Source organism: Carcharhinus amblyrhynchos, chromosome 24 (genome assembly GCF_965287045.1).
Source record: "Carcharhinus amblyrhynchos chromosome 24, sCarAmb.v2.hapA, whole genome shotgun sequence".
NCBI lineage: Eukaryota > Metazoa > Chordata > Chondrichthyes > Carcharhiniformes > Carcharhinidae > Carcharhinus > Carcharhinus amblyrhynchos.
The window spans coordinates 6,496,773-6,522,173 of record NC_137347.1 but is presented as its reverse complement, the minus strand read 5'-3'; the positions used below and the strand labels follow the sequence as shown (position 1 = coordinate 6,522,173).

Genomic DNA, 25,401 nt, shown 5'->3' with positions numbered 1-25,401 from the left:
CCCCAGTGACGGAGAGCTTTGGGAAGTATATACCCAAAGTCACCATTTTCCTTCCAGCATGCAAAGTTATGATCCCAGTTGATGATATTTCTAGATGAACAGATCCCAGAATGGAAGACCACAACTTTTCCCTTCTTTTAGAGAACGCTGATGAACTGAGAGTCACAGGCCTCCCAATTTGCTTTTAACAAGATGAAAGCATTTATTAATAGGCAGCATGATAACATGATGGTTAGCACTGCTGCCTCACAGCGCCAGGGACTTTATTCCTGGCTTGAACCACTGTCTGTGTGGAGACTGCACGTTCTCCCCATGTCTACATGGGTTTCTTCCAAATGGTCCGGTTTCCTCCAAAGTTCCTCCTCGACTCTGTTCCAAACTGCTCCCCCTCCTTATCTTGAGGCTGTGCCCTCTAGTTCTGCTATCCTTTCTAAGCAGGAAGAATCTCTCTACCTCTACCCTATCTATCCCCTTCATTACCTTTCTCCTTGTTCACATTTTCTCCATTGCACTCCCAACAATACAACTGTCATACCAGCACTTCCAATATGTCTTCCTTTTTCCTCAGTGAAACATCCTGTCCTCCAACTCCCACCTCCCAACTCAACGTAGTGGATAGCACCCTACACCACGCCCACCCATCCCCTTGAATCTACTCTCGCCCCTTCGGCTCTGAGAAGAAGGGTCCAGTCCCCGTTTCCTCACCTTCTGCACCATCAGTCTCCCCATCAATAAATCTACGCTCTCCCCCCTGCCAAATCTCCCATCAGTATTCCATTAGGGGCATTCCCTCTACAAACAGTCATGGTCCATTCCTCAGTCTCCCCAATATCCCCCCCACCCCTACTTCCCAGGGCAGCTTTCTATATAATCTCCCTCCTGACCATCCACGGCCTCAGACAAGGCTCCTTCCGGAGGAAGCAGCCGTTCACTCGTGCTTCTTTCGATTTAGTATGCCGCGCACAGTGCCATTTCCTTTACACTGCGGAGACCAAATGCAGACTGGTTTACTGCTTTGCCGAACACGAGCTTTTAGTCCACCAATGCGACCCTGAGTTTCTAGTTGCCTGTCACATTAATTCTCCCACTCTGATCTCTGTCTCCTAATGCCATGACAAAGAGGCTCAGTGTGAGCTTGAACAGTAATTCACCTTTCCATTTGGCATCTCACAGCCAACCAGCCTCAAAGATTTGACATTATAACCACAGTACCCCTTTATTCAGACATTAGCTGTTAGCAATGATTCTGTCCTTCCCATTAACCCTACTTTAGACACATCATTAGGATCTGTATTTGTCCCATCACCTTGCACCATCATCCGCGTTGTCCTTTAATCTTCCACCCTAGCACCGTTTTCCCTTCTGTTCTTCCCCTCCCTCCCTCATTTTCTCTGCCTTGACGCCTGTTTAAGTCCTGTTACATCACTACCTCCTCATTCTGATGAAAAGTCACTGACCTGAAACGTTGACCGAGTTTCTCTCTCCACAGACGCTGCCTCACCTGCTGAGTATTTCCGGCATTTCCTAGTTTTATTGTATTTCCCACGCCTACTCGCTTTTGTGGGAGAGTTACTCAGTGCTACAGGTTTAAATGGCTAACTGGTGCTTTGGAGAATCGCCTTCCAAATTGTTTACGTGGTGCTTTTCATCGAAATCCTACAGTACAGAAAGAGGCCATTCGGCCCATCGAGTCTGCACCGACCACAATACCCCCATATCCCAACATATTTTACCCACTAATCCCTCTAACCGTCGCATCTCAGGACACGAAGGGGCTTCTGCCTTGAGCCCATTTCAGTCAGTATTTCACTTAGCAGTCCAACAGTCTGTGTGGAGTCTGCGCATTTTCCCCATGTCAGCATGGGTTTGCTCCGGGTGCTCCCAGAAGTCCAAAAGATATGGGGGTTAGGTGCATTGGCCAAGCAAAATTGCCCCTTAGTGTCCCAGGATGCAGAGGTTAAAGGGATTAGCAGCGTAAATATGTGGGGTTATGGGTATAGGGTCTGGGTGGGATTGTGGTTCGGTGCACATTTGATGGGCTGAATGGCCTCCTTCTACACTGTAGGCTTCTGTGATTCTAAATACGTGAGGTTATGGGGCTAGGGCCTGGGTGGGATTGTAGTCAGTGCAGACATGATGGGCTGAATGGCCTCCTCCTGCACTGTAGGATTCTATGATGCTATGATTCCCAATTTTAGCACGGCCACTCAACCTAACCCACACATCTTTGGATCTTTATCATTATACTTTATGGTATTTGAAAGTAAGTAAAATGATGGTCACAGAATCATAGAAAGCTTATGGCACAGAAAGAGGTCATTTGGCTTACTGTGTCTACGTCAGCCGAAAAATGAACCCCCAGCCTAATCCCACATGTTCCGGCACTTGAGGTGCAAATCCAGGGATCTTTTAAATGACTGGAGATATCCTGTCTCCACAGGCAGTGAGTTTGAGATGTCCACCACCCTCTGGGTGAAAGTTCTTCTCCCCATCTCCCTTCTAACCTTTCCACCAATCACTTTAAATCTATTCCCCTCCCCACCCTCCGTCACTAACCTCTCTGCTACAGTAAATGGGACCTTCCCAACCGCTCTATCTGGGCCCCTCACAATTTTGTACATCTGAATCAAATCTCCCCTCCGCCTCCTCTGTTCCAAGGAGAATGGCCTCAGCCTATCCAATCTTTCCTCAGAGCTGCAGTCACGGCAACATCATCAAAAATCTCCTCTGTACCTTGGCTAATGCATCGAAGGAGCAGCACCCCATTTAGATTTCAGGCTGAATTTTTTCATTTAAACAACTCACAATCAAAATACGAATAGCAAAGCAAAATACAATACATCTCACAATGATAAATTACAAGGCAACAAACAAATATAGCACAATGCAGATTACCTGCAACCGGCTGGGATTCAGCTTCCAGAGGCCTAGACTTAGCAGGCAAATCCCTTGGGGCTATAGAAATAGAAACAGAAACCTTACAGTGCAGGAAGAGGCCATTTGGCCCATTGAGTCTGCATCGATCACAATCCCACCCAGAACCTACCCCCATATCCCTACATATTTACCCGCTAATCCCTCAAACCCACGCATTTCTAAGGGGCAATTTTTAGCATGGCCAATCAACCTAACCTGCACATCTTTGGACTGTGGGAGGAAACCGGAGCACCCGGAGGAAACCCACGCAGACACGAGGAGAATGCGCAAACTCCACACAGACAGTGACCTGAGCTGGGAATCGAACCCAGGTCCCTGGAGCTGTGAAGCAGCAGTGCTAACCACTGTGCTATGGTGCCACCCGATGGGGTCAAGCCCCAGGATCACAAACAATCCATCTAAAACATTACAGTTAAAACACATTGCAGATTACCTACAACCATCCAGGGGTTTAGCCCCCAGGGCCCTAGACTTACTGGGCAGTTCTCTTGGAGTTCTACCTGCCAGGGCCAAGCCCCAGGGTCACAAACAAGATTTCCAAACCATTACAGTCAAAACACATTGTAGATAGATTTCAAGCTGGATTCCCCAAATTGGTTTTGATTGCTCTTTAATTAGCATGATTGAAGAGTTAATGGGAAGAATAGACAAGAGGTACTTGCAGTGGAGGTTCAATACTTGGATTTTCTAAACGTCTATAAAGTACTGCACTTATTACAAAGGTTGAGTCACGTGGCATCAGAAAACAAACAGGGAAAAAGATAGAAAAGCAGAGAGTAGAGGTGAAAAGTAGTTATTCAGGTTGGATTTGGGTCGGACATGGTGTTAGATACATAGAAAATAGGTGTTGGCCATTCAGCTCCTCCATCATTCATTATGATCATGGTTGACCCTCCATCTCAACACCACACTCCCACGCTCTTCCCATACCCCTCGACACCTTTAGAGTCTAGAAATCTATCTATTTCACCCCTACATTCAGTCTGTCCAGCCATGTCAGAATTTTATACATTTCAATTAGATCCTCTCTTCGAAACTCCAGTAAAGAAGCATAGTCAACCCAATCGCTCCTCATGTGACAATCCCGCCATCCCAGGAATCAGCCTGACGAATCTCCGCTGCACTTCCTCGACGGCAAGGACATCTTTCCTTAGATCAGGAAAACTGAAACTGCAGACAATATTCCAGATGTGGTCTCACCAAGGCCCTGTGCGGCTGCAGTGAGACATCCTCGCTCCAGTCCCACAAGCTCTGGGACCAGGACGGTTACCCACAATTTGCGCTAATGATTTGGACTTGGAAGTAAGTGACTATCAAAACGAAACCGGGTCAGGAGAGACGAAGCGAGTGAACATTAACACTGATAAATGGGGGTTGGTGCTCTTTGGTAGGGGGAGAAAAAGTCAAAACATCATCTACACCTCAGGAAATAAGAAACTAAAAGGGATAGAAGAGCAAAGGGCTCTTGGTATATAAGTGAATAAGTAGGAGCAGCACAAGATTGAAGTACTGTTATTGAATCTCATTTTGAGTACAGAATATTCTTTAAGCCTCCCTCCTGTGTAATAGTTTTACTGGCGTCTGTTGAGGGTTCTGAGTATGTGCAGGTTTTGGAAGACTCTTCACTCTGCAAAAGAGTGTTCTGCAAACGAGACCTGTTTCACTGGTTTTCATAGTTATTAGTGTTCCTCTGAATTACTGTTATTGTTTACCTTCCTTAGTTATCTACACGAAGAAGTTCCTTCTCTTAAACAATGCATTCAACTCCCTTTGTGGTCACAAGTCACCACGAGTACAATGGATGTTGAAATTAAACAGAAAACACTGGAAATGTTCAGCAAGTCAGGCGTACGCACTGAGTACTTCCAACATTTCCTTAGCATCACAACTTAGCAAAACTGGGACAAAGCACAGGAATGTATTACTAGAACCACAGAGTTCAAAAGTAGCAAAATGATGTTAAAATTGGAAATTGATTAGGCTGCAATTAAAGAGTGTTGTGCACAGTTCTAGTCCCCATACAATAAAAAGGACTGAGGAGAATGCAAGAGAACATTACAAGGAGAGTACCAGCACTGGGAGATGACAGCAATGGGGAAAAATCAATCCAACTGTATTCCTTATGGGAAATACTGATAAAGGCATTTAACTTCAGACAGGGTTAATGTGGTCAGAATGGTTTCAATTAGGGGACAATCCAAAACTAGCAGTCATAAATGGAGAAGTGTTATTAATAAACCTAAAAAGAAGAGCAGGAGAAATGTATTAGCTCACTAAGCTGCTGGAATGTAGAACTCACTATGACAGAAGTGCTTAAGACCAAGAGCCCCAGTGCTTTAAGAAGGAAACAAGAGAAATAGAGGATTGAAATGGAACAAGATGCCGAGAGGTTACAGTAGGAGGAGACCTGAAGGGAGTATCAATATCGGAACAGACCAGATGGGCTGAATGGCCTGTTGCTGTGTTATATATTCCATCTAATTTGAATGTATTAGGAGCAAGGGGGGACAAAAATAAACATGGGATGCTGTCCTGGAGAGCAAAGGAATGTGGGAAAAACGTGGAGCTGAAAATTCTGAAGAAACTGTCCAAGGAGGAAGGGGGGGGGGGGGGGGGGGGGGGGAAGAGGGCACGTGCGGCAGGGTGATGGTTAATGTCAGGATTAAAATCGAACAGGATCCTTTGGGTCAGTTCAAAGATGCAGGACCCTACGGCGCTGAACGGGATGGGACTGTAACGTGTAGCCGTGAGATTTCGGAACTACAACTGCTCCACCCAACCAGTGGGATCAGGTCTACACTCGGACAGTGATCACGTAGGCAGCGCGACAAGAATTTAGCTTGACTCTGAAATCCAGGAAATAACTCCCCCCTCCCAAAGAATTACTTTGCTGAGCCGGAAGTGGGCTAGGTACAGCAGGAAGAGGTTATTTAATATTCAGACACTAAAATAACTCAAATCTTTTTTGTTTTAAACTATGCCAAGTAAGAGAGGGAGACAGGCAATAAGACTGTGTCCTGTATTTAATGAATGCTGCTATCTTCGGTCATCTTGAAATATATCTGAGCTAGGTATGCAGTGGGAGACACATTCTCTAACATTTACTGTCCCAGTACAATAATACAGGAGATGTTTGGTGCTCTCAATTCCAAACTGTGCGCAGCTTAAACAGCCCAATTCTTCAACACCTCTCAACTCTTCTTGCTCTGGTTGATCTCACCCAACCTCTGGAACAACGATTGAATGGTACAACTCACTTTCGGTCCTTTTCTTGCCACGGACAGCAAATCATAGAATCCTACTGTGTAGAAAGGGGCCATTCAGCCCATCAAGCTTACATCAATAACAATCCCACCCAGGGCCCTATCTCCATAACCCCACATAAATATCCCGCTAATCGCCCTGACACTAAGAGGTAATTTAGCTTAGCCAATCAACGTACCCACGCATCTTTGGACTGTGGAAGGAAACTGGAGCATCCAGAGGAAACCCACGCAGACATGGGGAGAACATGCAATCTCCACACAGGCTGTCAGCCAAGGTTGGAATTGAACCCCGGTCCCTGACACTAGAAGGCAGAAGGACTAACCACCGTGCCACCCATACCTGCTCTTGGCCACCCATCATGATGGAACATAGAAAAACTACAGCACAAACAGGCCCTTCGGCCCACAAGTTGCGCCGAACATATCCCTACCTACTAGGCTTACCTATAACCCTTAATCCTGCTAAGTCCCATGTACTCATCCAGAAGTCTCTTAAAAGACCCTATCGAATCTGCCTCCACCACTGCTGCTGGCAGCCGATTCCACGCAGCCACCACCCTCTGAGTGAAAAACTTACCCCTGACATCTCCTCAGTCCCCAGCACCCTAAACTTGCGTCCTCTTGTGATGAGAGTGAATGTTTTAAGAGGGTGGATGGGCAGACTCAGAGTCTTTTGTCCTGGATGGTCTCCAGCTGCAGGGGTCTGGTGGCAGCTACACAAGTTGAGAGTATTCCACCAAATTAACTTGTGCCTTGTAGGTGGCATGGAGTCAGGAAATTCTCTCCTGCTTGGGTTGAGAGGAAATGCAACAAAAGCACCTTAAGAACATTCTGGAATCTGGGGTAAGGGACTCTCATGAAACCTGACATGAAAATGAAAATTTAAAAGACGGTGCTGAGTTCTGTTTGATTTGATCTCTTCCTATACAGGAGCTCCTTCTCCTCTGTTGTTGAGAAGCATTGTGGCATTATCCTGATTGTTTTGCCTCTTTTTCTACAACTGAAGGATACTTTGCCTCTAAGGTTCAAAGACACCAAAGAAATTGCCACAGATGGGAAGCGACAATCACTGGTTCAAAACTGACTAGTGACTTCAATCTATTTTGAAACCATCGGTAAATGCAGCCTGCGGACTAGGCAGCACCGAGTTATCACAGCATCTCCCATGGGAAAATCCAGCCCTAATGTTTCAGGTCAGGTCATGACCAAAAACGTTAACTCTGTTCCCGCAGATGATATCAGATCTGCCGAGAACCACCAGCATTTTCTATTCTTTTCATTTCAGGTTTCTAGTATCCACGGTTATTTTCTATTGGCTCAAAGGAAGATAGTTATGGTGGTTGGAGGTCAATTATCTCAGCTCAGGGACATCACTGCAGGAGTTCCTCAGGATAGTGTCCTCGGTCCAACTATCCTTAGCTGCTCCATCAATGACCTTCCTCCATCAGACGAGGGGATGTTTGCTGATGACTGCACAATACTCAACACAATACTTACATATTCAATACAATATTTTCATTGTATCCCTGCTCTTGGCCATCCATCTTGATATATGTGACAATAATAAATCAAATCAAATATTCACAACTCCTCAGATACTGAGGCAATCTCCCTTTTGACATTCAATGGGGGTTACCATTAAACAGAAAGTGAACTGGACTAGCCACAGAAATACTGTTACAAGAACAGGTCAAAGGCTGGGAGTTCTGCACAGAGTAACTCACCTCCAGAGTCACATAAACAAGGCACAAGTCAGGAGTAAGGATGAGATGTCTGGATGAGTGCACCTCCAACTCAAGAAGCTTGATACCAATCAGGACAAAGCAGCCTAGTTGATTGGCACCCTATCGCTACCTTAAACATTCTCGCCCTCCACCACACAGTAGCAGCAGTTTGTACTGTCTACAAGATGCACTGCAGGAACTCTGAAAGACGACTCCATCAGCACCTTCCAAACCCACAGCCTCCACCATCTAGAAGGACAAGGGCAGCAGATAGCTGGGACGAGGGCAGCAGATATCTGGGAACACCTCCGCCTGCAAGTTCCCCTCCAAGCCACTCACCATCCTGATGTGGAAATACATTGCCATTCCTTCACTGTCGCTGGGTAAACATTCTGGAACTCCCTCCCTAACAGCATGGTGGGTGTTCCTACACCTCATGAAGTGCAACCGTTCAAGAAGGCAGCTCATCACCACCTTCCCAAGGGCAGTTAGGGATGAGCAACAGATGCTGGCCTTGCCAGCGACACCCACATCGCATTGGAGACAAATAATTTTGCTTTTGCACGGCTGCTCTGTACCTGGGCTCAGTATCCTCCTCAGGCAGTGTACCTAGAGTTCCAGCTCACAGGCTGGGTGACCTCGGGTTCAAAGGGCCTTCCAGAAATCCTAACTGAGACCCAACCTGACCAGAATTTCAAATAAGACTGGTAATGGGGAAGGTGGCACTGTGACACAACAATTATAGCGGGAGTGGAAAGGACAGTGGAATGTGACACATCAGAGGGAGGAGGGAACATAAGAAATAGGAGTAGGCCATCGAGCCTGCCCCGCCATTCAATAAGATGGCAGCAATACTGTTTAATAGAGAATGTTAACAATCCAATCTAAACTCCCTCTGGGTCAGAACAACCGAAGAGGAACACAAACAGAAAAGGTTATCTCTGCTGGGACACTGGGAGAACTCTGTGTCCTTGTTCAAACAGTACCCTGGGATCCATACTGCCTATCTGAACGTTAGCATCAGTTTGACATCTCATTCACAGTCAGTGTGACATTCCCTCAGTTCCAAACTGGAGTGGCAGCCCAGGGTATGTGCTCAAGTCTCCATGACAAAGCTTAAACCCACGTTGGTATGAGCGGGTAGCATGGCACTCATAAACAACATGGGTGAGAGAGTCAAGAGGTCAACATGGCTGAAACAAGAGACTTGAAACTGTCCTACATCTCTATGGTATAGGCTGCTGCGAGAGCCAATGAGGACTGACAATATTACTAGGTGTCAGCCATGGATACCAATCAGCAGCACTCAGAAGTCCTAAATACAGAAGTCCCATTTCAGAGACCTGAGCGTGTGATCTTGGTGGAGATCTCAGTACAGCTCTGAGGGAGTGCTGCACTGCTGGAGGTGACATCTTTCAGATGAGATATAATGCTAAGACCCTGCCTGCTCTCTCTAGTGGATGTTAAAACATACCAGGCCACTATCTGAGGATGAGAAGGTGTTTTTTTTTCCCGCCAGTCCCTTAGCCAATACGTTGTGTCCGATCAAAACAATTATCGAAGCTACAGGTGATCGAACCTTTACTTCGGTTCTGTTTATGGGATCTTGCTGTGCACAAATCAGCAGCCACATTTCCTGCAGTACGACGTTATCTGTTTGTGAAGTGAGTTTGTTAAAAATCACTGGCAGTTCTACACTGGCTGCATCAGCTGTGTTTATCTAAGCAGCTTCAGCTCGATATGTCGATGGGCGTGGGCAGAAGGGAAGGAGGTGAAGTGATCGGATTGTCAGTTGCTATTTGATGTGATGATTTTAGCGGTCATCGAAGCTCAGATGACAAGGCATCTGATTCAAGATTTGCACATGGTCCTTAATTAGAATTGTGTTTGAGTACAGACACTTGGTGCAGGTACGGGGGCCCCGAGATAATGTACTGAAACAGGCTAAGGACCTAACTCACAGGAGTGGTGATAAAACAGAATGGATCGAGTCCTTAGACCCTACATAAAGGCCTCACCACCTCAAGGCAGAGAAAGAAAACCAAATTTTATAAATACACGACCGAGATGGGCAGGAGTTTGAATTTGGGCCCTGCTGGAAAATGACCTTGAGATGCGCAGCGCCCTTCCTGTTCCTCCTTGGCTAAGGCAGCACTCTGTTCTAACTAGGACAGGGACATCAGTGTCGAATATCATCTTCCAAACTTGTGTTTTCACCTCAGCAAGTCTCCGCACTTACACTCTCAGCAGTTTTATTATTAAACTGTTAGACGCTTTGTTATCCTGCTGGGGTTGGCGCAGAGGCAGGCTCCGCGTCAAACACGCTGACTTCACATCTCTGTCGCCTGCTGAGGTGTGAACCACGGGCTGGCAAAGTCCAGCGAGCTCCGCCATTAACCCCTTCAGTACCGAGCTCTCTGGCTCAGCACCGATGTCCAGCAAGGCCTGAGACAAGGCGAGCTGGCCACACGTCAGGAACGCCAAGAAGGTCTCAAAATAAAAAAATCCCACTTGTCGTCTCAATAACGTGCGGCAGGGCAAGGCGAGAAATCCAGGCAGCTTCCGAGGATTAATATTTCCGCAGCTCCGAGAGCACTGTTAAATCCACCCAGCCAGTGAAGCAACGCTCGACAGCTCACCCTTCACTGAAAATAAAACCTTTATTTACACTAAAGCAATGGAACTTAAGTAGAAGAAAGAATTTTTTTGAAAGAAAATATAATGAATCAGAATCCACAGATCAACCAGTAAATAATTCTGAAATTAAATTCCTCCCAGGTTGCCTCTCTATCATTCTTTACCCAGTGTTACTTCCTCCTCTCTCGAACATACTGACACTTACTGGATTATAAGTCACTAATAGGTGTTGGCAAGAGAGCAGCATCTACTGCTCCTGCTAACATTGTCACAATTAACCAGCTCCCATAATTAATTTTGGTACCTCCAATGCTAAGGGCTGGTGCAAGTGCTATTAATACAACGCCAACTTTTATACTAAAGTTTCAATATAAAGTATCCCAACGTCCTTCACAACAGGGAGAACATGGGCAGCTGGCAAGGAAGGAAGAAATTAAGGGCCTGAACTTAGTCAAAGGAGTGAGTGTGTGAGAAATTTCTAAAGTAAGAGAAGGAAGGAAAGGGAGTTCGGAGGAAGCGAGGGAGGATGGAAGGAAGGGGCGATGGAGGAGAGGACAGGAAGGATGAGTAGAGGGCATGGAGGAAGCAAAGCTGGCAGAGACTGCAAAAGGTGTGGTGTGGAGATCATAGAATTCTACAGTACAGGAAGAGGCCCTTTGGCCCATCGAGTCTGCACCAAATACAATCCCACCCAGGCTCTACCCCCACAACAAGGGTCGTGGGTGGAGAGGGGGACTGGTGGTGTTGAGATGGCGGCGCGGGCTCGTTGGGCCGAAGGGCCTGTTTCCCAAGCTGTTTTTGTTCTTTGTTCTATATCCCTACACTAATCCCTCTAACTAACACATCCCTGGACACTAAGGGGCAATTTCTTAGCATGGCCAATCAATCTAACCCGCATATCTTTGGACAGTGGGCGGAAACCAGAGTACCCAGAGGAAACCCACGCAGACACGAGGAGAATGTGCAAACTCCACACAGACAGTGACCTGAGCCGGGAATCGAACCCAGGACCCTGGAGCTGTGAAGCAGCAGTGCTAACCACTGTGCTACCATGCTGCCCTGATGTGGGGAGCTTGTAGATGAGAAAAGGGATTTGGTGCACTGGGGACAAGGGGCTGGAATTCACAGGGCGCCATCATCCCCACACTTCCCCTCCCCTGTGCCTGCCCAGATCCTGAGGACTTCCCACTGCCTCAGAAAAGCAACCAGCATAATCAAGGATCTCAAGCACCCAGGACGTTCTCTCTTCCACCTTCTTCCATTGGGAAAAAGATGCAAAGCCTGAGGTCACGTACCAACTGACTCAAGAACAGCTTCTTCCCTGCTGCCATCAGACTTTTGAATGGACCTACCTCATATTAAGTTGATCTTTCTCTACAGCCTAGCTATGACTGTAATGCTACATTCTGCATCCTCTCCTTTCTTTTTCTATGTACGATATGCTTTGTCTCTACAGCACGCAAAAAATAATACTTTTCACTGTATCCCAATACATGTGGCAATTATAATTAAATAAAATCAAAAAACTGCCCTACAACAATTCAATGCTGGGAGCAGCATGTATTAAGGTGATGAGGATCAATGAGGGAGGGGTGAGGGGGAGTGAGGGAGGGTGAGTGTGTAGAGGGTCAGTGGAGGGGGTAGAGTCAGTGGAGGGGGTGAGGGCCAACAAGTGGATTGGGAGGCAGTGAGGGACTAATGCACGGTGTGAGGGATAGGCAGTGAGGGGGGTGGGAGGGGAGGGTGTGACGGGCAGTGAGCGGGCTGATAGGCAGCGAGTAAGTTGATGGGCGATGAGGCACAGTGTGGGTTAGACAATGAGGGGTGGATTTTTTTGGGGGGTTGAGAGTTTGTGGATGGTGGGGATGGGAATTCATAAAATGAACCCTCGCAGCACACCCTTAGCGGGGCATGGGATAGTAGTTGTTGCTGAATCTGAAGTGGACCGGCTATGTAAATACTGTGGCTATAGGAGCAGGTCAAAGGCTGGGAAGTTTGCAGCCTCCTAACTTCCCAAAACCTGTCCACCATCTACGTGGCACAAATCGGAAATGGGATGGAATAGTCTCCATTTCCCTGGATGGGTGCAACTCCACTCCAGGAGCTCAACACTATCCAAAAATAGGATCTCTATCTGTACCTCATCAACATCTCATACATCCACTCGCTCTACCACTGTTGCACAGTGGCAGCAATATGAGCCATCTACAAGATGTGACTCACTAAAGCTCCTCTGATAGCACCTTGTGACCTTGATCATCTAGAAGGGCAAGAGAAGCGGGTGCATGGGAACACCACCGTCTGCAAGTGCTGGTCCAAGTCACTCACCATCCTGACTTAGAACTATATCACTGTCCCACAATCGCTGGGTCAAAACTGCACTATGGGTGTATCTACACCACAGCGACTGCAGCTGCTCAAGGTGGTGGCTCATAGAACCCTACAGTGCAGAAAGAGGCCCTTCGAGTCTGCACCAAACACAATCCCATCCCAGGCCCTATCCCCATATCCCTACATATTTTATTGTACCCACTAATCTCTCTAACCTACGCATCGCCGGACACTAAGGGGCAATTTCATAGCATGGCCAATTAACCTAACCCGTGCATCTTTGGACTGTGGGAGGAAACCCACGCAGACACGAGGAGAATGTGCAAACTCCACACAGACGGTGACCCGAGCCGGGAATCGAACCCAGGACCCTGGAGCTGTGAAGCAGCGGTGCTAACCACCGTGCCGCTGGGCTCACCAGCACGCCACCACTAGGATGGGCAATAAATGCTAGCCTAGCCAGCCCTGCTCACATCCTAGGGAAGAATACAAACAAAAAAAGTGCAATGACTAGCCTTACTTAACTGCCTTGTTCCTGCAACACAGCAGGGGCCAAATCTCTGGTAAATGAGGCATCGGCACAAACACCCTCTGATTTAAAGCACAATTATACACTAGTTTGTGTCAATGTGTAATTATGCTCACACTAAAGCTCCTGTTCACCCAACTCATAATGCAACTTTGTTTCATGTTTTTTATCATCAGAACACAACAGCTTGGCCATTAAAAGGAAGAATTGTACATTGAACAGATCAGCTGTGTTTTAATAAACAGCACCGTCAATGAACTATCTGATGGCTGCATGAATATTGAGTTATTTTCACCAATCTGGATTTCAAAATAAGCGACAGCACCCTGGACCAAAGGCAGTGAAGTTATCCAGAAACCTAACTGAGGACCAGAGGCACCAAGGAAAAGGTAGAAGGGCCAAAATGGGAGAGGCACATGGAGGAACTGAATTATAGAACCACAGAGTGAGGCCATTCGGTGCGTGGTGTTTCTGCTGGCTCGCTGCAGGAGCAGTTCACCCACCGCCCCTTCCAAACCTTTTCCCCGTAGTCCTGTAAATGTTTCCTCTTCAGATGATGAGTTCACTTTAGAAAACCATGATTGAATCTGTCTCCACCATACTTTCAGACAGTGCATTCCCAATCCTAACCACTCAGCTGTTTCTCATCTCACCATTGCTTCTTTTGACATTCACCTTAAATCAATAAACAGACCAAGGAACGCACGCGCCTATCACGGACTTGCCTGATAACAACACCCAGAATTAGCAAAGGGAATGATGGGATGTAATCCACCTAGGAAGAAGGGAGAATCTAAAGGGGCTGATAAGATGCATCCTTCTCCCAGTAACAAGATGAGCAGACATCTAGATAAGAATAAAAATAGTCCTATCATCAGGAAACAGTTTACCGAGGTTATCGAGAGATCGGGGAGGATTATAGATGCTGATTTTTGAGAGGCAGGAATGTAGGAGAGACAGACTGCCCGATATACAGTGAGCAGAATCAGAGCGAGCCAGGGGCGTAATTGTCAACGTCTGCAGAAGCAGACAGGTCAATTTAACATCTCATCGGAAGGCCAGGGTTATATGTAATAGCAAGCCAGTTATAAAATCTTACAGGCAGATTAATGCAGAAATCTTTAGAAAGGCAATTTAAATATCTTCGTTGATCCAGGCAACGATGCTTCCCAGATGGATCATTGTCCTGGTATTGTGTGGTAACTATGAGCTGAATTTAATCTGTAGATTTGTTTTAAGGTGGATGTTGTTTGCGAAATGGGGAAGTCTTACTGAGTTCAAATATTGTAGATATAGTTTGGAGCAAGGAGTAATTTATAGATAAAACTGTGTGTATGCGTATTACTCTGGTGTTTATGTGTCCTGTTCAAGTGTATTTGTCTTTTTAATTTACTAAACAGCCTTTAGTAATTGGTACACTAAAACAGGGTTACTTATTCTCAAGGGTGGTTTCACATGACTCCTCATATGTTTTAAACAAAAACGGTGTCTCACGTTGAGATGCCCTCGCATTTAATATCAGCGTCAATCCCACAGTACCCACACTCCTCCACCTCACACACACACACACACACACACACACACACACGTCTGGCACATGTGTGATGCATGCGTGTGGCACATATCCATGCATGGCACACAGATGGCATGTGCACACACACTGAGAGAAACAAAGCAGCAAAGACACAACCATTTTTGGGGAGCTGGAGAGAGACAAGGCAAAGAAATATGCCGCAGCGAGACATAACACAACGCTTGAGTCTCCCGAGAGAAATCTTAAAAATGATCAGCTTGCCATTCATCCTACAACATGTGCAAAGCAAGCCAGCCAAAACCTTACACTTTCCCCATCACCACACACACTGTCCACCTAAAACACAGTCAACAGCCGAGGTGATGTGAACTCCCAAAAGTGCCTCCCATCTCAGTCAGTCATCTACTAAACCCAACCAATACCAGACCACAGAATCTCTCATTCCATACGTCTCAAATTATCAAACAAGATTTGACAGCAGCAAGGAGAAAACTAGTCTCCATGCCAGAGATTCATTGAAAATGATACCTCAATCTTTTAAACAAAGGGGAATAAAAATTGGAGTGCAGCAAGTGAACACCCTGTGCAGTTGCGATCTGCATCATCTTCCTTTCAGGTACACTCACTCTTTAAACCCAAACTAATGATTGGAAGAAGTCACAGAAATAGGGTCTCCGCCTTTTTCATTGATGGCATTTTTAAATCCAAACTAAAATATTATTTTGACAAAACTCCGAACTATTTAACACAATTCGTTCATCAGAGGTCATCTCAAGCTCAGGAATAAGTCACTCCCTCATTCTCTTTTCACTCCCCAAGCCCCCACATGCCCCTTATAAGCCCCAACCTCCACCACTCCTCCCAGCCCCCCACCAATTGCCTTTAAAATGCACGTACTCAGCCCTCCATTAAAACACACCAATTTAAATAGATAGTTTGAAGCCAAGTGGCTCACTCTATTCCAGACAGAAATGATGTGTGGAGATGCCGGCGATGGACTGGGGTAAACACAGTGAGAAGCCTTACAACACCAGGTAAAGTCCAACAGGTTTATTTGGCAGCAGGTTTATTTGTGAGTGGAGAGAGGGTTAAGCACAGGTTAAAGAGATGTGTATTGTCTCCAACCAGGGCAGTTAGTGAGATTCTGCAAGTCCAGGCAAGTCATGGGGGGTTCCAGATAGTGTGACATGAACCCAAGATCCCGGTTGAGACCGTCCTCATGTGTGCAGAACTTGGCTATCTACTGATCCACTGTGCATCCCCTTTAACCTGTGCTTGGTCCTCTCTCCACTCACATTGTCTGTACCCTTTAAAACTTGATTACCTGTAAAGACTCGCATTCCAACCGTTATCTTGTAAATTGAGTTTGAGTCTGTATATGCCCTGTTTGTGAACACAACTCCTCACTCACCTGATGAAGGAGTGAGACTCCGAAAGCTAGTGTTGCCAAATAAACCTGTTGGATTTTAACCTGGTGTTGAGACTTTTTACTGTCCAGATAGAAAATCAGTGCTGAATCTCATACCTTGCTTTACTCGTGGGCTTTTGCCCATCCCAGTGGATTTGGAGTCGGGAGGATGTGACTCATCCTTGGTTGGACATTTCTCTGCCTCCTGCTCCTGGGTTAGACACTTCACCTCTTCTTCCTCCTTGGCGGGCTTCCTCTCCTCTTCCTGGTCCTTGGCCAGACTCCTCTCTGCTTCAATTTTAATGTCAGTAGCTAGAAAATAAAAAGCGACATTGCCATGAGTTTTCGATATGTGTCATTATTGTTTTCAGATACTCACAACACCCCATGCTCACCGTGTACAGCCAACCTCTTCCAGTTAGTGCATACAACCACGATACTATCCTAACAATCTATGGGCATGACCCTCATCCACCAAACCAGAAGCCCCTATGGCAGTCCTGCTCCTATGCCCCCTCACCCTGGCCCTGGTGAAGGAAGCCAAGTTCTACCATGCAGGTCACCAAACCCAGGTTGAAAAGAGTGAAGGAACACTGGCTCCATCCGGAAATAGTGAATGGGCAACAACAAAGCGACATTTGGAGAGATGAGTAAAGCAACTTCCAGTTTTGTGGTCCTGGCAGATGGTTTGAGAAGTCTCAGTACAACATGAGGAGGGAAGCAGAGGCTGAGGGGGGATCTTATAGAGACTTACAAGATAATGAAGGGGCTAGATAGGGTAGAGGTAGAGAGGTTCTTCCCGCTTAGAAAGGATAGCAGGACTAGAGGGCACAGCCTCAAGATAAGGGGCGGGGGGGTGGGTAGTTTAGAACGGAGTTGAGGAGGAACTTCTTCCCTCAAAGGGTGGTGAGTCTCTGGAATTCTCTGCCCATTGAAGTGGTGGAGGCTACCTTGCTGAATATATTTAAGTTATGGGTCGATTGGTTTCTGATGGACAGGGGGATTAAGGGTTATGGGGAAAAAGCGGGAAAGTGGAACTGATCCACTTCAGATCAGCCATGATCTTATTGAATGGCGGGGCAGGCTCGAAGGGCTAGATGGCCGACTCCTGCTCCTATTTCTTATGTTCTTATGTACACTCAGAGCATAGAAGCCGGAGTTCAGAGTAGATACATTTATCAAACAGAAGAATTCATTCCACAATAGGACATTCTGGGGGGGAAGGGTCAGCCATGGTTCAGTGGGAGGTATTCTCACTTCTCACAACCACACCTCCCACTCCAGGGACTTGAGCACATTGTCTAGGCTTATATTCTTAGTGCAGCACTGAAGGAGTCATCTTCTGGGTTGTCATCTTTTGGAGTGAGGTCCCATCTGCCCTATCACGTAAGGTCCAGTTTGAAGAGGAGCTGGGAATCCGGCCTCAGTGTCTGGCCATTATTTATCTCTTTAAACAACAATAAAACAGATTGTCAGGTCATTATCGCATTACTGTTTGCGGGATCTTGCTGTGCGAGTGTCGCTTCATATATTACAACAGTGACCAGATGCCAACAGTACTTCATTTGCTGTAAAGTGCCATGGGACAATGCTGAAGTAATTCCATGAATGGAAGTCTCTCATTAGAGCTTCTACTACCCACAAACAAATAAACAGGCGCTGTGACTGATCCAATGGTCTCGCATTTCAGAGATCACTAATAGCCTGGTTACAGCAGTTTGTCACTTTTGATTTCCTCCTTCCGTTCCGTTTGGTTCCAACTGATGTGCTGTGGAATACTGGTGTGCCGTGAAGACCTCCTCCCCATCCCCCAAGTGCGCCCCAACAAAAATATTTTAAAAGATTCAAAATTCATATAAGTAAATTCAAACTAACTTTTGTCTTCAGCTCTGTGGCTGGCACCTCCAAGACCCAACGAACCTCTGGTCTCCCACACATACACCAGCTGGGAAAGAGCCATACTTCAAAATTTTATTTTAAACTGCGCGGTTTTGATTTTTGATGTTGGTCGGGCCTGTGCGTGTGCCCAAGGAGCTTGGAGCTGAAGACAGAGGCTCAGTGTGTCCGCACAAAAAAGCAACAACTCAAAAAGGGCGCAAAACCTCTGGGAGAAGTGCGAGAGACAGGGACAGGTTAAAACAAGAAGATGGGAAGAAGACAAAGAGGTCTGTCTCAGATTTTTTTTTAGTATAGAGGTATGCCAAGACATATAAAAGGTTGCGTTATTCGACAGCTCAGTCTGAATTTTGAGCGCTGCAGTTGTAAGTCTTGGATTTTGTCCCCTGTAGATGTTTATTCTGCAACGATCTTGCTGTCAGCTAGTCGGGAGAAAAGCTTCAGCAGGCAGATCCGTCCTCGATGTAAAGCAGGAAGAGGAGGAAGTCATGAATGAAGGCAAGTTGCAGCCAGGAAAATATGTGTCGCAATTACTAGTGGACAGGAAGTTCATTTAAGTGACCAATCTGACAACCAAACATCCTTCATACCACTCGAAATAATTTAACCCAGCCAATTTCTCCATTATCACTCACTTGATTTAAGGTTGCCAACTTTCCAGGATTATCCAGCATGAGCATACAATCTCGAGGTTACTGCTGTGACAATCCAGGAGGAAAAATTATCACTGGAATTAAAATGAAGTGGTTGTACAAAGATTAGAACACTGCTGGTAATCAAAGCTCATCCAACTGGGGAGAGAGTCCATTCACTTTCCCACTGGTCAGAGTCGGCACTGCTCCATGAGACTCAGATAAGATTCCATTGATTGGAAAATAGCAAATGTAACTCCTTTATTCAAAAAGGAAGGAAGGAAGACAGAAAAGCAGGCAACGACAGGCCAGTTAGTTTAACATCTGTCACAGGGGAAATGTTAGAGCCATTACTGTGGGCGGCAGGGTAGCACAGCGGTTAGCGCTGCTGCTTCACAGCTCCAGGGTCCTGGGTTCGATTCCCAGCTCACTGTCTGTGTGGAGTTTGCACATTCTCCCCGTGTCTGCGTGGGTTTCCTCCCACAGTCCAAAGATGAGCGGGTTAGGTTGTTTGGCCATGCTACAAAATTGCCCCTTAGTGTCCAGGGACACGTAGGTTAGAGGGATTAGTGGATATAACATATGAGGATAGGACCTGGGGTGGGATTGTGTTTGATGCAGACTCGATGGGCCGAAGGGCCTCTTTCTGTACCGTAGGGTTTCTATGATTCTATTATTAAGACACTTCGAAAAATTCAAGCCAATTGGGTAGAGTCAACATGGTTTTGTGGAAGGGAAATCTTGTTCAACCAATTTACTGGAGTTCTTTGGTAGCAAAGTAATTTGAGAAAAGGACATAAGGAACCTACAAAGAGATGTCGAAAGGTTAAGTGAGTGGGCAAAGATCTGGCAAATGGAATATACTGTCCATTTTGATAGGAAGAATTTTAAAAAAACTCTATCTAAATGGAGAGAGATTGCAGAACTCTGAAATGCAGAGGGATCTGAGTGAATCACAAAAGATTCATATGCAGGTACAAGTAATTAGGAAAGCTATTAGACAGTTATTGTTCATTGTAAGGGGAATGGATTACAAAAGTAGGAAGATTATGCTTCGGTTGTACAGGGCATCGGTGGCACAGTGATTAGCACTGCTGCCGCACAGCGCCAGGGACCCGGCTTCGAGCTCTGGCTGTCTGTGTAGAGTTTACACATTCTCCCCATGTCTCCGTGGGTTTCCTTCGGGTGCTTCAGTTTCCTCCCATAGTCCAAAGGTGTGCAGATTAGATAGTTTGGCCATGCTAAATTGCCCGTTAGTATCCCAAGACTTGTAAGTTAAGGGGATTAACGGATAAATATGTCGTGTTACAGAGATAGGACCTGAGTAAGATACTCCATCAGAGAATCAGTGCAGATTTGATGGACTGAATGGCCTCCTTCTGCACTGCAGGGATTCTAAGGTTTATTCAACTAATATTAGGAATGTGCAGGTTGTCTGAAGAAGAAAGGTTGGGCTTGTATCCACTGGCGTGTAGAAGAATAAGAGGCAACTTCACTGAAATCTTATAAGACCCTGAGGGGTCTGAGTAGGGTAGATGTGGAAAGGATGTTTCCTCTTGTGTGAGAAGCTGGAATTTGGTGCTGTGATTGTGGATAGTGAATGCTGATGAGTTTGTGAGCTCCTGGGAAGGGAAGGTCATTCCCACATTCAAAGGAACTTACTGACTGACCGAGGCTCCCACATTGGGGAATGGATACAGCCTTCTCAGAGCCAATCCCTGCGTCCTTGACCCTGGGAAGGCACACCACTCCCCAGTTATGTGCCTAAGAGAAATTTTGATAGGCCTTCCTCAATGGATGTGACATTGAGCAAGACCTTTACACTTGCGTTAAATACTGCCCAAATAGTATGACAATCTTCCTCTTTAATAAGACCATTAGACAACGTGGAGCATAAAATGGGGCCAAATTTCAAAACATGAGCAAAATAGAAAAAAAGGCATTGTTGTCTTATACTGTTATGCCAATAATAGGGTAGATTTCTACAAGCCCCACTATGATATCTGTCTCAGAGAGCATTACAAACTCGTTATGTCCGATTTCAAAAGATACTAGATCACATATGGAGCCCTCCACCGGTTCTGATTTATATCTCCGCATTGTAGTGATTGGACAAGCGCCAATTGACTGAAATTCTTTTTTCCCCAATCTCTCTCATTCGCTGGACTGGTGTCAGGAAACAAAATAATTCCAACGCCACAGTAAATTAATTCCCTCGAAAGTAGAACGCAGTGATACAAATAGTTGTTGTGAAGCAAGAAGACCATCAACCGTTTCACTTTAAGCGTTGTTAGAGAATTAAAGGGTTTTTACTCAGTGTTGGTATTGAGGTATGTGGAACCAAAGCAGGTAAACGGAGCTGAGATCGTATAAAACAGCACAACAGTCTTAAGGGGCTGAAAGGCTTACCCATCTTGTGATATTCCTAGTTGAAAGTGTCATCCACGGATAAACCTTCACTTGGAATGGAATATGTTGTACACACACTGTGTATGAGTGATCAGGTGACAGAAGGAGTCACGCACACACACAGTGCATAGTCCACATTATCAAGCAGCCAGCTTCTCGCTTGCTGTGATAGCTCAAATGCAGCAGGAACGTTCCCCTCACTGGGGAATGGGTGAGGTAAGATGGTATTGTCACTGGATTAGTAATGCAGAGACCTAGGCCTATGCTCTGGGAACACGGGTTCAAATCCCACCATGGCAGCTACAGATATTTAAATTCACTTAATAAAGCTGAAATATTTATTGCAATTACTGAGACTATCATCCATTGTTGCACAAACCCTTTCGGTTCACTAAGTGCCTGTTTGGGAAAGGGAATCTGCTGTCCTTACCCAGTCTGGCCGACACATGACACCGCTCTCACCGCAATGTGGCTGACTCCTAAATGCCCTCTGAAATGGCCCAAAAGGGCACTCAGTTCAAGGGCAATTAGTCATAGGTCTTCCAGCAACACCTACAACCCATAAAAGCATTTTTTTTAAACCTAGCACAGGATATAAGTGTTGGAGCTACTGCTAAATATTAGTGTGGTCAAACCCCAACTGCACACTCAAACAGCGGTTGCACTTATGGGCCAGCTAGTGGCACAGTGGGCTAGCACATTGGCACAGTGGGCTAGTATATTGGCACAGTGGGCTAGTACATTGGCACAGTGGGCTAGCATGTTGGCACAGTGGGCTAGTACATTGGCACAATGGGCTAGTACGTTGGCACAGTGGGCTAGCATGTTGGCACAGTGGGCTAGCATGTTGGCACAGTGGGCTAGTACATTGGCACAATGGGCTAGTACATCGGCACAATGGGCTAGCATGTTGGCACAGTGGGCTAGCATGCTTGCTGCCTCACAGTGCCCGGGGCTCAGGTTCAATTCCAGCCTTGACTGACTGTGTGTCATTTGCACGGGTTTCCTCCAGGTGATCCGGTTTCCTCCCACAGTCCAAAGACGTGCAGGTTAGGTGGATCGTCAATGCTAAATTGCCCCTTAGTGTCCAGGGATTTGTAGGTTAGAGGTATTAGCGGGGCAAATATCTGGGGTTACAGGGTTAGGGCCTGGGTGGGATGCTCTGTCGAAGAGTTGGTGCAGTCTTGATGGATCGAATGGCCTTCTTCTGCACTGTAGGGATTCTAAGCTATGGCTGCTGAGCATCACTCCATTAATATGTGGCACCTGCCAAGCCACATGTACAGCTAGTACGGTACATCAGGTATTGTGCTATCCTGACAAAGTCAAATGCCCACTCCTCCTGTCTTATCTGTGGTTCCAAAAAACACATCGTATCTCCTCTCCCGGATGAGTGTGACTCCTGTCATTTCCCTGATGCACGGTGAATAGAGGCAAGCCACTCGCCCATGGCTGGAAGGATCCACTTGATAAAATTTGAGGCTGACAATGACCTTCACAGTCATTGATACTGCGCTCATTACTTTTGGTCTGATTGGAGGTGGAACAGCTCAGTGACTTTGGTCAATTGGTGTCTCCTTAGAGACTGTTATTGGCTGTGGGGGGTGTAGGTGTGCTCTCTGTAAATCCTTGGTGAGTACAACTGTCTTATTTAGAGTCTGACCGTTCCTCCTCCCTCTGTGTACAGCTTCCCCTTCTGGCGTCCACGATCTCCCTGTCACGTTGCAGCCTAAGAACAGTAGGCCGGAGCCTTCATGATTGCTGGCTGTAAGGCCTTCAACACTCTCTACACTTTGTGTGACATTCCAACTCCTGACTTTCCATGCTCCTTCCACAACATATAAAATAAGTGACCCTCCAAGCCTTTAACATTCGGCAAGGAAGGGTTTCCAGGACGGCCTGCTGCTGCACACCCTCCATCTTCTTTCCTTCCTCCTTCATCAGCCTTGATGTCTGTTCTACTGCCTTGCGGTGGTGGTGGATGGGGGGATGGGTGCAGCGGTGCCAGCGGAGAGCTCTCAAGGTGGGAGTCCTGCCCTTTTCCATCAGGGACCTTGGCGTGGAAGGTGCTACATGCAGCAGTACCAAACAACCACAGGTTAAGGTGGTTCACTACTTGCCTTTTCTACAGCCAAGGGAGGTCTCTACTCCATTTCTTGTGTAGGTTACCCAATGTTGTAGCCCCCTTAGCTATTTGAAGGGGGCGGCTCCTCAACTTTTAATTGTACTTCAGCCTCACACTCCTGATCTTTAGTCATTCCGGGGGGTGACGCCAGCCTTTGAGGTGGACGGTCCTTGATCCAGGAATAGCATGTTGGGAAATATGTACTTCCAAGCGGTCAGATTGCCACCATGACTCAGTGAGGAGCCTCCAGACCACTGAGTCAACAAGTTACAGGGTTACCAGCGCAGTACTGAGGGAATGCTGCATTGCTGTAAGTACCATCTTCCAGATAGGATGTGAAACCGAGGTCTCGAGTGGAGGTAAACGATCCCCCGGCACGTCTTTGAAGAAAAGCAGACAAATTTCTCTCATCCAACAAGTATCACTCGAGCAACATCACTTACAACCCGAGTACTTTTGTGACAGCTGATAGTTTTAAAAAATGCCACATCGATGCAAACTTTTTTTATTTATTGGTTCTAAAGCATTTTGGGAAGTTCTCAGGTTGGGAAGAGTGCGATTAAAAATTCTTCTTTCTTTACGCTGATCAACAAGAAAACCCCCAGACCTAACGCTAAATCTGGTCTACTCAGCAAACCAAATGTTGTCACCCTGTGCTTTATACGAAGCTCACGAGCCAGCTGGCCTTGCAAATAGTAAGAACGACTCACTGCTTCCAAAAGGGGAGACTTGATCCAAACAGATCACCTCAAATAAGAGCACTCATCAAAGCACCTCTGATTTCTGCTCGACAAGCTTACCCAGCAGCTGTTGTGATTGGTACTGTTGCACTGTGTCCTGCCCGTGACCATTAGTGAGCAACAGGTGCCTGGGACCACAGACATCTCAGACTGGTCGATACCCACCCACCCCACCCCACTCCGGGCCTCGAACGCCAACTGTGCAGTCCACACCCTGCCGAGCAAATGGCAGGAACAGGTGCGCTCAGAGAGCGCTGCAAAGTCATCTGCAGTCATAGCCCCTTACTAGGGAAGAAATTCACACTTCCATTTCCAATTCCAAGTCTCTCCCCGCACTCAGTGATGCACAGAGGTAGACCTTTATCTGTTTCTGCAGCTAGTTGTTCCTGGATTGGATAACTAGTCTACTGCCAGAGGCTTGAGGGATGACACTTCACATCAAGCATGGCTGACCAGGAGTGTCTCCTGCTCTTACCGTCATCCATTAGCGTGTTTGGGAGAATTTGCAGCTTCACACACACACACACACACACACACACACACACCGTTCTGACCACGTTAGGAACGCACCATTCTTGGCCATCAGGTCCTGGAGTGGGATTTGAACCCAGAACTTCTGGCTCAGAGGCAGGGACGCGACTCACTGCGCCACATGTCCTCTGCCAAATTGCATTTATAACATGCTTTTTATGACCACCTGATGTCTCAAAGCACTTTCATAAGAACATAAGAACATAAGAAATAGGAGCAGGAGTAGGCCATCTGGCCCTTTGAGCCTGCCCCGCCATTCAATAAGATCATGGCTGATCTGTCGTGGCTCAGTTCCACATTCCCGCCCTCTCCTCATAACCCTTAATCCCCTCTCTTATCAAAAACCCATCAACCCGCTTCTTAAAAATATTTAGCGAGGCAGCCTCCACCACTTCAACTGGCAGAGAATTCCAGAGATTCACCACCCTTTGAGTGAAGAAGTTCCTCCTCAACTCCGTTCTAAACCGCCTCCCCTTTATCTTGAGGCTGTGCCCCCTAGTCCTACTGTCTTTTTTGAGCGGGAAGAGTCTCTCCACCTCTATCCTATCCATCCCATTCATCATCTTATACGTCTCAATGAGATCTCCCCTCATTCTTCTAAACTCCAACGAGTACAAGCCCAGTTTATTCAGCCTCTCCTCATAGCTCAACCCCCTCAACTCCGGTATCAGCCTAGTAAACCTCCTCTGCACTCCCTCCAAG

At 46.5% G+C, this 25,401-nt stretch overlaps 1 protein-coding gene across 3 annotated transcripts in view; it reads right to left on the bottom strand.

Moving 5' to 3' along the window:
- The window catches only part of LOC145357908 (ensconsin-like), a 237,341-nt gene that overhangs the window by 83,362 nt on the left and 128,578 nt on the right, over nucleotides 1-25,401 (bottom strand). For all 3 annotated transcript variants that reach the window (XM_080211476.1, XM_080211477.1, XM_080211478.1), the window contains exon 2: nucleotides 16,484-16,678. In XM_080211476.1, the coding sequence (XP_080067602.1) occupies nucleotides 16,484-16,678 (195 nt within the window). The remainder of the gene's footprint in view (nucleotides 1-16,483; nucleotides 16,679-25,401) is intronic.